This window comes from Myxocyprinus asiaticus, chromosome 48, assembly GCF_019703515.2.
Source record: "Myxocyprinus asiaticus isolate MX2 ecotype Aquarium Trade chromosome 48, UBuf_Myxa_2, whole genome shotgun sequence".
Taxonomy (NCBI): Eukaryota; Metazoa; Chordata; class Actinopteri; order Cypriniformes; family Catostomidae; genus Myxocyprinus; species Myxocyprinus asiaticus.
In genome coordinates, this window is record NC_059391.1 from 13,318,691 (window position 1) to 13,333,123 (window position 14,433).

A 14,433-nucleotide genomic window follows, 5' to 3' on the forward strand; every position below is an offset into this window, starting at 1 on the left:
GTTGGCTTGCCATTGGACAGTTCAAAACACATTTTAGGGGTTTATTGCTTTAGAAAACAGAATACTAAATGTTCCATGCAGAAGAACTTGAATAAATGTGGATGCAGACTCCTACATTCCAAAAAAGTACATTGGCCTCAAGCAACTGTTAGCTTAACTGATGTGTGTGTGTGTGCGTGTGTGTGTGTTTGTGTGTGTGTGTGTGTGTGTGTGTTACAGGTTTGGACTGCGTGTTAGTTGGGTGTGTGGTGCAAAAGGCTTTTATCAGCTTCACAGAGCTATATGGTATTTCTGCAATTTCTTTAGTGATCATTTCTCAGAATCTCGCACATAGACACACACTTACAAAATTATGTGCACACATTTCATAACTGAAGGCGGCTTTTAGTCATGTTCTTTCAACTTCTCTCATCTGTGACAGTGTGATAGGGCCTTGCGTTTTGAGCCAAGTCTTGCTTTTGGAGTTAAGTCATGCTTTTAGGTTTGCTTGGTGTCACGTTTTGATTTTAAGCCTTGCTCGTAAAGTTTAGCCTTGCCTGTAGAGTCAGGCCTTGCTGGTAGAGTTGGGTCTTGCCGGTAGGGTCATGCCTTGCCTTTAAGGTCAGGAGCGAGCCTTGCATGTAGAGTCGAGCGAGCCTTGCATGCAGAGTCAAACCTAGTTTGTGGAGTCAAGACTTGACTGTAGAATCAAATCTAGCTTGAAGAGTCGGGGCCTTGCCGGTAGAGTCGGGGCCTTGCCGGTAGAGTCGGGGCCTTGCCGGTAGAGTCGGGGCCTTGCTGGTAGAGTCTTTCTTGTAAATTTGAGCCTTCATTGTTGAGTCGGACCTTGCCGGTTCTCGTCAGGCCTTGCTTGCAGAGTCTTTCTTGTAGAGTTGATCCTTGCTGGTAGAGTCGATCCTTGCTGGTAGAGTCGAACCTACTTTGTGGAGTCGAGACTTGACTGTAGAATCAAGTTTAGCTTTAAGAGTCGGGCCTTGCCGGTGGAGTCGGGCCTTGCCGGTGGAGTCGGGCCTTGCCGGTGGAGTCGGGCCTTGCTTGCAGAGTCTTTCTTGTAAAACCAGGCCTTGCTGGTAGAGTCGATCCTTGCTGGTAGAGTCAAACCTAGTTTGTGGAGTTGAGACTTGACTGTAGAATCAAGTCTAGCTTTAAGAGTCGGGCCTTGCCGGTGTAGTCGGGCCTAGCTAGTATATTTGAGCCTTGCCGGTAAAGTCGAGCCTAGCTTGTAAAATTGAGCCTTCATTGTAGCGTCAGGCCTTTCCAGTTGAGTCGGGCCTTGCTTGCAGAGTCTTTCTTGTAAAGCCAGGCCTTGCTGGTAGTCGATCCTTGCTGGCAGAGTCAAACCTAGTTTGTGGAGTCGAGACTTGACTGTAGAATCAAGTCTAGCTTGAAGAATCGGGCCTTGCCAGTGGAGTCGGGCCTTTCCGGTGGAGTCGGGCCTAGCTAGTATATTTGAGCCTTCATTGTAGAGTCGGGCCTTGCCGCTTGAGTCGGGCCTTGCTTGCAGAGTCTTTCTTGTAAAGCCAGGCCTTGCTGGTAGAGTCAAGCCTAGCTTGTTGAGTCAAGGTTATATTTTGATTATAGACTATAAGAATATACTGTATATGTTTTATTGTAGGACATTTCAGTATAGCAAACTAGAACAGATTATCTTTGCCACAGATTCATCGTCAACTAAATTGAATTGTTTTTCATTATATATTTAAGCTCACTACATAGCAAAAAAAGTATAGGCACTGGATTGAAAAATATCACAACTGATGTACTATCTTACAAATGCTGATAAATGTAAACACTTGATTGTGCCACATATTTATTTGACCAAGTAAGATCAATAAATATTTGGTAGAGATTAATTTATTTGCAAATCTAGAGAAGAGAAGGATACAAATGTATGTCCCCCGTTGTGGCTGCTGATTTTTTTCTTCTCACACAGGTGGGGCACACAAGGAGACTTCACCACCTCACACCCCCTTCCTGCAGTCAAAGTCAAACTCTTCACTGAAAGTACAGGAGTACTGGCTCTGGAGGACAAAGAGCTGGGCAGGGTAAGAAATACAAGGTTTACTTAAAGCTGCCATTGTGTTTGAACTGAACAATGTGCTTAATTGTTGGCTGATATTGGGGGACAGATGTTTTTCTGCAGATGGTATGTGAACTGTTATGTGTGTGCACATATGTATATGTGCATGCTATTGGAAGTGAGCTCCAAGCAAGGAAATCTCTAGTCATTAGGACTCACGCTCCCAGAGTAACAGATGGAGACTCGCCATTAGAGACTCTCACCAAACAGACTGTTCCTCCTCCATCGATTACCTCCTGTCTTTAACTGCCTTCTCTCTCTCTTTCTCTCTCTCTCTCGTTCTCTCCTTTTCTGTCTCTGTTTTTCAGTCTAATGCTAAATGCACACTACAAGACTAGCACACATTTAAAGGCTCACAGTTTCTTGCCTTATGTGGTTACTTAACAGAACTATTTGCATTGACCAGGTGTGTCACTTGCAAAGTCATTCTCCTCCCCAACTGTAGTTACCATCCGGAAATTTGTTCTCACACAAATCCATGCACAATGGGAGTGACAGCAGTGTTTATTCTTTACAATGACAACAAACAACATGGCGAAAGAATTGCTGTATTTTAAATTTATGAGACTGGCTGATTGGCTGTTGGCAGCTCCGCTCTCGCTAGTTGGGACATTGTGCATACCTGATGATTAGTCGGCCAGATTTCAGACCACTTTGAAGTCAGCATGGCATAAAATGACTGAAAATAATCCTTCCTTGTTAAACATATTCGGCGGAACATCGCTCTTCTCTCGCACTCTTCGGTCTTAAATTACATACATACAGCACTAAATATGTGATTGCATAACTCAAGGCCCATTAGAAGGCCTCGGCAGGGACATATCTAAAAGACGAAGCTTGACGAAGCCCTAAAGAAGTCTGCAAATGGACAAAATCGAGAGAGGAATGTGATAAAAAATATAGGCAAATAAAAAGAATAATTATCTTTCTTTTTTTTTTTTTTTTGGCATTTACACAAACAGAGAAAGCTTTGCTGGCCCTGAGAGTTCACCACTGCTAGAACTACGAGTATGGCTAAAGTTTTCATATTAAAAAATAAAATTTGAAGCTATACTGTATATTCAACTGAATGAAAAATCAGCAGTTGAAAATGTATCCTTTGAGTTTTTGCATGTATAATTCAATTTAGACTAGGGATGCCATTATTATATGGTTTTTAACCATGATTATAAATGTCACTGATAATTTAAGAATAAGAATTTAGAATCCACGGTTAAAACCATGAAATGCTTTATTTACACATGGCAAAATATTATATAATGCATAAATAATATATAATATAAAATAGTTTTTCGTAACATTTTGTAAACCTACAGTAAAAGTGAAAAACTCTTGTGCATGTGTGGGTACTGGAGCTGTTACTATGGTTACGGACGTGTCCGAGTGGTGCTTGGCCAGATGTTCCAGACTGAACGTGAACTTTTCAATTCACGCGAAACTGGGGCTACTACATACAGACTCCAAAATATAACAGAGGAATTCGATCCAGACTCATATCCACCAAAAAAGCATTTTTAATTGGCTGTTTGGTAGCATTTAAATGACTGACTGAAGACGACGGATGTGAAACATGCAGACAGATGTCAAAGCAAGATGTACATCCTACTAATGGTACAGGATGCACCACTAGTCATCCAACAACAAACTAGTAAGTTTAATATTTTAGCTCTGGTGATAATGTTTATTCGTGCTGACAGCATGCAGTGCATTTGCGTGCAGTTACTATCAGCGAGTAAACTTTGAAAAATTGCATCTTAAATCATTATTTAAAGCATTGCTTGTGTACAAATTCACTGCATTTAACAATAAATGTCAATTTTAGTCATTACAGAACTTTAAATTGTCTGCTGTAAGCAATGATCTCGTTATTATGCATAGTCCAAAGGTTTATTTGTGAGGTGTTGTGGACAGTATTTGTATTAAGTCTGTTGCTGATTCTTTATGTTGGGGTGTCTGACAGACAACGAACTGCTTTAGTAAGCTGTTAGTAAACAGAAGAACCCACAATAATCTTACATTTAGGCTACGCACTTTTGAAGCACTCTGGTTACATTGAAGCACATCGCTGAGCTCGGGATGCACATTAGCGGTGTTGTGTCCTAGACTGAAGTGTCTCTATATACCACCTATATAATTTTTGTGTATTTATTAGTTTTTCTTTTGTAGGGCTGCCCTTAGCGTTCATATATCCCTCAGAAATACGTGCATTAACACGTTTGTGATATATGCATTTTTTGCCTCAGTGCTGTTGCATATTAAGCAAATTTGCAAATAATCCTAAAACCAGTTAACTGCATTCTCGTTCTCATTCTCAGATGATAATCTAAACATCACAAACTCACACCGCAGCAACCCTAGTTTAGACAGTGGGCTAGATTGTTTTGTGTCCACTGTGTGTGAAAGAGTCGTTAATGAGGATGCAGGTGCAGCCCCTTCCACCCAATACTTTGCATCGTCTGTACTTAAACTGACTGTAATCAAAAAGACGAACATAGACATTGGGCAGATTAATGCTGGCAGCACACCGCATACTGTAAAATAAAAACACTGATCATCATTATCTGTAGGTAAAGTTCCAAAAACAGTAGCACACTACCAGGGATGTGCACATAGGGGTGACTGCCCCTTTTCCCTCCTGTGCTGCACCTTGCCCCTCTGAATTTATTTGCATATATTCATTTTGCTAATGCTTGTTATCCACAGTCAAAGCGATTTATGACTATTGCAACATGGTGTCTGTGATTATTTATTTATTTATATATATATATATATATATATATATATATATATATATATATATATATATATATATATATATATATATATACACACACACACACAGTTGTGCTCAAAAGTTTGCATATCCTTGCAGAAATTGTGAAATTTTGGCATTGATTTTGAAAATATAACTAATCATGCAAAAAAACTGTCTTTTATTTAAGGATAGTGATCATATGAAGCCATTTTATATCACTTAGTTGTTTGGCTCCTTTTTAAGTCATAATGATAACAGAAATCACCCAAATGGCCCTGATCAAAAGTTTACATACCCTTGAATGTTTGGCCTTGTTACAGACACACAAGGTGACACACGCAGGTTTAAATGGCAATTAAAGGTTAATTTCCCACACCTGTGGCTTTTTAAATTGCACTTAGAGTCTGTGTATAAATAGTCAATGAGTTTGTTAGCTCTCACGTGGATGCACTGAGCAGGCTAGATACTGAGCCATAGGGAGCAGAAAAGAACTGTCAAAAGACCTGTGTAACAAGGTAATGGAACTTTATAAAGATGGAAAAGGATATAAAAAGATATCCAAAGCCTTGAAAATGCCAGTCAGTACTGTTCAATGGAAAATTCGGGGATCTCTTGATACCAAGCCAAGGTCAGGTAGACCAAGAAAGATTTCAGCCACAACTGCCAGAAGAATTGTTCGGGATACTAAGGAAAACTAATATTAATATTAGTTTAAAGAATAAAAAACAAATACAGATATATTGTCAAATTAATAACAAAATGACTTTGAAAAGTTTGTACCACCCTGGACCCCAGACCTCAATAGTTTTTAAACCGTGGTTACGGCCCTGCCTCTCTCTCTCTTGTACATCATCTCCCATCTCCCTCCTTCACACCCATTTCTCCAGATGCTCATCCAGGTGTATCAGTACTAATCATGTGTTTCCCTTTTTTTTCCTCCGTCATATTTCTCATTCTCTCCAGGTGGTTCTTCATCCCACCACAAATGGACCCAAAACAGCAGAGTTGCACAAGATGGTGGTTCCTAAGAACAGCCAAGATGTAGACCTGAAAATTAAACTGGCGGTCCGCATGGACAAGCCTCCCAACATGAAGCATAGTGGGTACGTCTGTAATGATGCTCATTCCATTTATCTCCATGATTTAGAATGATCAATATATACTCGCTGGCCACTTTATTAGGTACACCTGTACATCTACTTATTCATGCGATTATCTAATCAGTCAATCATGTGGCAGCAGTGTAATGTACAAAATCATTCTGATATGGGTCAAGAGCTTCATTTAATGTTCACATCAACCATCAGAATGGGGAAAAAAAATGTGATCTTAGTGATTTGGACCGTGGCATGTTTGTTGGTGTCAGATGGGCTGGTTTGAGTATTTCTGTAACTGCTGATCTCCTGGGATTTTCATGCACAACAGTCTCTAGAGTGTAAAGAATGGTGCCAAGAACAAAAAACTTCCAGCGAGCGGCAGTTCTGTGGACGGAAATGTCTTGTTGATGTGAGAGGTCAACGGAGAATGGCCAGATTTGTTTGAGCAGACAGAAAGGCTACGGTAACTCAGATAACTCCTCTGTACAATTGTAGTGAGCAGAATATGATCTCAGAATGCACAACACTTCGAAACCTGAGGCGGATGGGCTACAACAGCAGAAGACCACGTTGAGTTCCTCTTCTGTCAGCCAAGAACAGAAAACTGAGGCTGCAGTGGGCCTACCTTTTGTGTACCTCAGCAGAAATCCAGATTTGTCAGACCAGGCGACATTTTTCCAATCGTCTACTGTCCAGTTTTGGTGAGCCTGTGCCCACTGCAGCCTCAGTTTCCTGTTCTAAGCTGACAGTAGTGGTACCCGGAGGGGTCTTCTGCTGCTGTAGCCCATCCGCCTCAATGTTCGACATGTTGTATTTTCAGAAATGCTTTTCTGCATAGAACTGTTGTAACGTGTGGTTATTTGGGGAACTGTCACCTTCCTGTCAGATTGGACCAGTCTGGCCATTCTCCTCTGACCTCTATCATTAACAAGCCGTTTTCACCCACAGAACAGCTGCTCACTGGATGTTTTTTGTTCTTGGCACCATTCTCTTTACACTAGGGACTGTTGTGTATGAAAATCCCAAGAGATCAGCAGTTACAGAAATACTCAAACCAGCCCATCTGACACCAACAATCATGACACGGTCCAAATCACTGAGATCACATTTTTCCCCATTCTGATGATTGACGTGAATATTAACTGAAGCTCCTGACCCTTATCTGCATGATTTTATACATTACACTGCTGCCATACGATTGGCTGATTAGATAATCGCATGAATAAGTAGATGTACATGTGTACCTAATAAAGCGGCTGGTGAATGTATATCCTAATGTGCGTTTAAAGGTACACAATGGAGGATTTCTTATTAAATTGTTCATTAGAAATGAACAAAATACAACTATTAAGCCAGTACATAAAAAAAATCAAAACCACATTCCAGCCTTGCTCCATGTCACTGTGGTAAGCCTACAGTAAGGATTTTAAATTCGGAGCTGTCGAGAATATTTTAGACTTTCATCATTCGTGAATCTGCGTTTACATCACTTCTGCAAACAAGTGTAAGTTGTCAAATGTTTTATTTAATGTAGTTTTGTGTTTATTTGTAAAGGTAAGTGTGGTATTCTTTCATATAGGTGCCACAAATAGTGTCAAAATCTATTGTATCAGCAGATGTTTTAGGATGTTCTCTTACTGTTGTTGCTCAGAAATATTGAGACAGCTAAGTGAATTTTTTATCTTTATAGTTTCCTGATGTTAGCTTCTGTCTGGATTTTTTTTTTTTTTTATATAATAATAATAATTATTATTATTATTATTTCTTAGTATGACAGTAATTGAAAAAAAAATAAATAAATAAAAATAATCAAAACCCATTTAACTGGCAGCAAGTTTAGAGGAATAAAGGAACATTTGGAAAAGTGTGCTTACAGTGTCACCAAGTGTCTGATGATGGTATTTGTCTTGTAAAACTTGTTCCCTTAGAATGCAATTCCATTCTTTTAACAAACTCCAAGTCTACCAGAACCTCCTGGAGTCTCCATCATACTCTCCAGTTGATCCATAATTTCCCAGGAAATTTTTCTTGTCTATCTGAAAAGTCAAGCATTTATATGAAACGAGTATTTACATAATTTTTCTACTTCTTTTCTGTGAACTTCCCAAACTTTTTTTTAACCTTATTTCATAATAAGTACAGATGAATGTAAAATATTGGTGCCATTCTTTCATTTTTCTAGTCTAGTCTTCACAAATCCAACGGATCCTTCTACTGTATGTCAGTAAATACCATAGTTCTCAAAAGCGAGTAGCACCAGTGAAGATGTGCGGGACCAGCTGCTGGGGTCTCAACTTCAGTGGTGCGGGGTCAAGGGTTATATCAGTGCCATCAGCCTGCTAATTGCACTGAGGCCCTGCATGATTCCTCTATAAAGAGGCTCACTGAGAGCACTGCACTAATTGGCAGAAGCCTCTTCAGCCTGGAATTATTGACCACAGTCCCCACAAGAAGTTCTGAAAGAGACAGAGGCATTCACAAATGCACACTTATGAGCACAGACACTAGTTTACTCAGAATTCTCACACGTAACAGATTATGCATGTATGTTTATGCAGAGATATATTGATAAGCACCAAAAGATCATTTATACAATAAATCATGATATTAATTTAAAAACATGACCCTAAAATGACCATTGACATGTCAGGGTGGGATGTATTTTCCCCGGTAAGCAACTTAAACAATTAGTTCACCCTAAAATGAAAATACATTTTAGGGTGATCTTTTACTCACCCTCATGTCATACATTATGATTTTTATTTCTTTCGTGGAACACAAAAGGCAAGATTTTCAGTCTTTACACAAAGCTGTCAAAGGGCTTCAGAAGTCTTGGAAGTCTTTTGTGTTCTACTGAAGAAAATCAATCAAAACAGGTTTGGAATGACATGCTGGCGAGTAAATTACTGGATTTTTTTTTTTGTTTTTTTTTTTTTTTTTTGGGGTGAACACATTTAAAGGGATTGTTCACCCAAGAAACTCATCTACTCACCCTCATGCCATCTCAGATGTGTATGACTTTCTTCTGCAGAACACAAATGAAGATCTTTAGAAGAATATGTCAGCTCTGTTGATCCTCACAATCCTAATGAATAGTGACCAGAACTCAGAAGGTCCAAAATGCACATAAATGCAGCATAATAGTTATCCATAAGACTCCAGTGGTTAATTCCATGTCTTCTGAAGCGGTAAGATAGGTGTGGGTGAGAAACAGATCAATATTAAGTCATTTTTTACTGTAAATATACACTTTCACATTCAGCCACCTACTTGTTGGGGCTAGTCAAAAGTGGAGATTTATAAAGAAAGTCATACACATCTGGGATGGCATGACGTTTAGTAGATAATGAGAGAATCTTTATTTTAGTGTGAACTATTCCTTTAATATAGTCACTTTTAGTGAAAAAGTTAGGCACTAATTCCTGCGGATTCAAACCAAAGAAATTGTAGACTGTATTATATGGTAAAGATATAATTATACAGGCTTCTAATGCAAAAGTGCAATAGCTTTGATATTGTGAACTGATACACAGAAGTGCAAAAGATACAGTTGAAGATGGAAAATATTGGCAATTTCTTGGTTGGTTTCACCAATACAGGAGGACGGTAAACTTTGGGGAAGATAACTAGTATATCCATACTGAAAAAGTTATACCAGCTTTTGAGACATTCACAAGAACAGAATCAGATAATTTCAGTATTAAGTTTAGTCCGATTATACACACACACACACACACACACACACACACACACACGCGCGCGCATATTAAACACAAAAACAAACACCTGATGACTGTCCCAGTGTATGGGAAAGACAGGGATTTGTGGGGAGTTTTTCAGGTTGAGTGCACTCCATTAAAAGAAGCCATCTGTTTATCAGTGGAGTGACTGCAGAATTGGGAGCAACTCAGTTTTGTGGAGTGACCCTCTTTGGCCCTGAAAGAGAGAGCTGCCAGCTCCAGTCTGATCAGTTTCTTTCTCTCTCTCTCTCTCTCTCTCTCTCTCTCTCTCTCTCTCTCATGTGTGGCTCTTTCTTTCTCCCCCATTTTCCTTTCAACTTCTTTTTGTATCCCTGTAAAACCAGCTCTGCCCTTTTTCGTTTCAGGGTCAAGGCACACATTAAAGGCTTGTACATGTTAAGGTTTTATCTCATAAAATCTCCCTTAACCTCACCTTTCAGTTACAGCCACACATTGCATTTCTGACTCATCGATTTGTCTTATCATGCAATATTTTCTCACTACCAGTGCTGAAAGTGAAATACACAATGTTGTAGATTGTAGAGAAAAATGTACTTGACTGTTCCATGTATAGCTACTATCTATTAAAAGGTTCAGTGTGATTTCAATATAATTATTAATGTATTATACATGATATTTTTTTTTTTTAATTGGGTAAAAGATCAGATGATTACTGTATACAATGTTGAAGAAAAACTAAAGCTGTAGGATCTGCAATGCTGCCATTCAACCACATGGGGGCACTGCCACCCTTGTAATAACATCCACCTGCACCGTATCTCCAATGACATTAAGTCTTGTCGAATAAACTTTTAGAATAAACTACATTTTCTGAAAATTCAGTAGACAAAAACCCCAGAAAACGCGAGTTGTGAAAATTATTTGTGATTTAGGACAGGGGTTTTCAAACTTCCGCCAAGGGGTGCTAGGGTCCCGCGGGATATTTCAGAGAACTAAATGGAGTAATACAATATTTTTTAATAATGGCGTAATAATAATATTATATATATATATATATATATATATATATATATATATATATATATATATATATATATATATATATATAATATTATTATTACGCCATTATTACGGCATTCTCTTGCGACGCGACAAAACTACTGTACAACACTCCCATTAGGCCTATATAATGAACGAAGTTGTCCTGTTTAGCCCATTGTCGGGAGCGTTTTGGTTTTGTCATATTGCATAGAGTGTATCTTTAGAAGTTTACTATTATTTCCTCAGCGCCCAGTGAGCCGAAATCGGCTGGATAGCCCGCCATTGTTGCCGTCTAAATGGGATCATGTGTATCAGAAAGGTGTCGGACAGTGAGCCGAAATCACTTTCACAAATGGATGATCACCTCCGTCACGTTAACCCAGATTGGCCCTGGTCCATGCACTCATTGCTCCCTCAACCTTGACTAGAGTTTTTTTTTTTTCCACCACAGTCGCTATAATATCCATTTATGAGGAATTGATTTCACCTCACCCATATTTCTGCACACATCTTTCTGTTGGTCAGACTTCCGAGAATGTGAGATTAATCAATAGCTTTCTAGATGCTTTTTTTTTTTTCCTCCGTCAGTGAGTGAACATGATAGAAATCTGTCTTTTATGAATTAATAAAACAGTTTATAAAAGCAGACAGCAACTAAACTTTAGCCTACTATTAGGCTGCAATCCCGCCTTGATGAATAGAGTCTGGTATTTTGTAATTATAATTTATCATGACTTATCCTCATGCCAGTAAACTTGTTAAAGCACTTAAATATCTAGGTGATTCGATTAGACCATGTCACTCTTTTCACCATCACTTCTTTTTCTATCAAGGTATCTTTACGCCTTAGGCCAGAGAGTTTGGAAACGGTGGAAGAGGAGATATTTTGTACTTGTTCAGGTAGGCCAATGGTCTAATTGTAACCCTCCATTCGAATTTAATGGTAATGGGGTGGGGGTGGGGGTGAGGGGGGGGTCACGTTTGTGCGTAGCCTGTGTAACAATTATTTAAGAAATTGCTGGGAATTCAAACGCTTTTATATCCTCCTTTTGGGCTTCAAATAATGTCTGAGTGAAATCTCTGTAATTTTGTTATAGGCCAATTTATGTGTGTTTTGTCGCAGGTGAGTCAGTACACATTTGCCATGTGCAGTTACCGGGAGAAGAAGTCAGAGCCGCATGAACTGATGCAGCTGGACGGATACACGGTAGATTACTCTGATCCGCAGCCAGGTACACTCACGCTCCATCGGTAATAGATTATTTAGTTACTCAGTCGAATGTTTCCCTGTACATTTAGATTTAAAAAAAAAAATAATAATAATTAAAAAAAAGCACCACGCAAATTTGGGAAATTCAGTCTGATTAAAAAGAAAATTCAAAGGGCGAGCTATTTACAAATAAATACTTCAAAATTCAGCAAATTACCGTTTGAACAGTCTGAATTTTCACCCACATTAGCGCGAAAGACGCGATACGAATTATCGATCAAAAACAGATTTTAAATAAAAAAATGTAAACACGTAGAAAATTATGTATTATTAGCTCAGCTCTGACTAGTAATTAAAATAATGCATGTTTGCTAATATTAAACGGTGACATATATAGTATAAATGGGATTAAACGTTTTTTTTTTTTTTTTTGGTTGGGTTCAACAACTATAATTCTATGATCAAGTCTGTATTTACCTCACCAGCAGAGCACTCTTTTTTTTTTTTTTCATAAAATGGCTTTGTCAATGAATAGCTAACAATCAATTGGCCATTCTGGCCAACATAATTTAAATGTATCACATGGTAAACAACACTTCTCTTTGTATAAGGACAACAGTTTTGTGTTTACATTTCTTGTTCAGAAATATATGGAATTTGTATTAATGTTCAGCAGCCTTCTGTTTGCAATGCATTTAATGCTCTGTTAGATGCACTCACATTAAACAACTAAATAAAAGTGCATTTATAAAAACATGAATATCCTACATGAAAACCAAGTGTCAAAATTATAAGCCTGACACTGTCTTTATGAGTGAAGTTTTCTTGAATGAATTGTAGTTGTGTTTTAATATGCAACCAAAACTTCAGGTCTTCAGGGAGGTCGAGCCTTTTTCAGTGCTGTCAGAGAAGGCGATCTGGTTGTATTCGCCAGCAACGATGATCAGGACCGTGCCCTGTGGGTCCAGGCCATGTACCGTGCCACAGGACAGTCCTACAAACCAGTAGCACCTGCCCAGAACCAGCAGAACTGCAGAGGAGGGAATGCCCAGAAGGATGCACCTGTCTCCTTGCTCAGTAGGTTATCTTTCTATAAAAAATATTTGTTCTGTTATTAAAATTACAATTAGACTTTTAAACATATCAGAGGATGTAATAACTTCCTAAGGTTGTAATAATTAAGCTTCTTGGAGAATATATCCTTCTATCAACTACTCCCAATTTGTTCTCCTTGAATAGTCTTTTCAAAGCTGGTGCTTTAAACCAAAAATATGTTTTTTCTGCGGTAATAAAATGGTTGCCAAATGAATTCCGAAAGGATTGGAGAAGGTAGGCTCTTTTTCTGCCACCTCCTGAATGGACTCTCAATTGAAGGTTGTGGTGGCCAGCCATCGATCCATTGGGCTGCAGCACAGACAGAGTCTAAGCAAATGTCAGCATGGGGCTTACATAACCCAAACACTGCTGCTGAGTGAAAGAAGGAACCTTTACAAAACTGAAACGCTACAATTTGCTCACTTTCAAACAAACAGAAAGTGAGACGAATTAGGTTTATATCATTATTCTTTGTGAACAGTACCTCTGCAGCCAATAGAGAGCTAGGGAACATTTTTAATAAAACTTGTAGTCCTTATAATTGTAATAATGTAGATACAAATTATTGGTAGTGTGAAATGGTATTTCAAGGGTCGGACACAGATTATGTGCATTGTCAAAACAAATTTTGTTTCTAGGAAAATACATTATAACTCGCATTAGATTACTTAGAAATACACCCTCACTTTGTCTTCTTTATAAAGTCATTATAATGCATCTCTGTAAAGGAACATTTCACTGATCCTAGTGCTTTTTGTGAGCACTAAGGGCATTTGTAAAAATAAAAGCTGGCCTTTGTAAGTTCACAATGTGCCTTCCTAAAGCCTCAGACATGCACAATCTTCCCAGCTGTGTGCAAATGCACACTCCACTTCACTCACGGTCTCCATGCTTACACGCTCTGCCGTTGACTTTTCTTAACAGATACCCAGAATATATATGTCATAGAATATATATATTCTATCACTATCAAGGTTTCTTTTCTCTTGTCTTCCTGGAATTGTTTTATTTATTTATTTTTCTCATGCTGTACAATAATTTTTCAATGCATCTTTTCATGCATCTGGAATTTGAAGCAAAATGCACATCTCTTAAGTTGTTCAGAGATCAAAAATTAAGTTGTTGTCACACCTACCAATGGTGAGGAGTGATTTGATAAAATGTGTACAGTAAATATATATATTATTCAGTAATTGCATTATTTTGATTAAATATATTTTTGTCCCTTTAACAATGAAATTATATAGCTGCTTATGTGACAATGCAGGTCATTGTGTCCGTTGCTGCACCACAGTCTCCCATCTCTCTGTTAAACTGCACCTGGCACAAAAAAAAGCCAAGATTTTAGAATGATTTGTGACTTTTCCCCTAATAGTTGCATTTTGGTGACTTAATGCAAGGTACATCCCACATTTGTGTCGGCACATGGAGTTCTGGCAAAAAAAAAAAATAAC

General features: G+C 38.5%; 1 protein-coding gene across 2 annotated transcripts in view; it reads left to right on the forward strand.

The window, feature by feature from the left end:
- The window catches only part of LOC127437733 (calcium-dependent secretion activator 2-like), a 213,107-nt gene that overhangs the window by 114,481 nt on the left and 84,193 nt on the right, over positions 1–14,433 (forward strand). For both annotated transcript variants that reach the window (XM_051692847.1, XM_051692848.1), the window contains exons 7-11: positions 1,934–2,045; positions 5,799–5,938; positions 11,508–11,574; positions 11,798–11,906; positions 12,755–12,961. In XM_051692847.1, the coding sequence (XP_051548807.1) occupies positions 1,934–2,045; positions 5,799–5,938; positions 11,508–11,574; positions 11,798–11,906; positions 12,755–12,961 (635 nt within the window). The remainder of the gene's footprint in view (positions 1–1,933; positions 2,046–5,798; positions 5,939–11,507; positions 11,575–11,797; positions 11,907–12,754; positions 12,962–14,433) is intronic.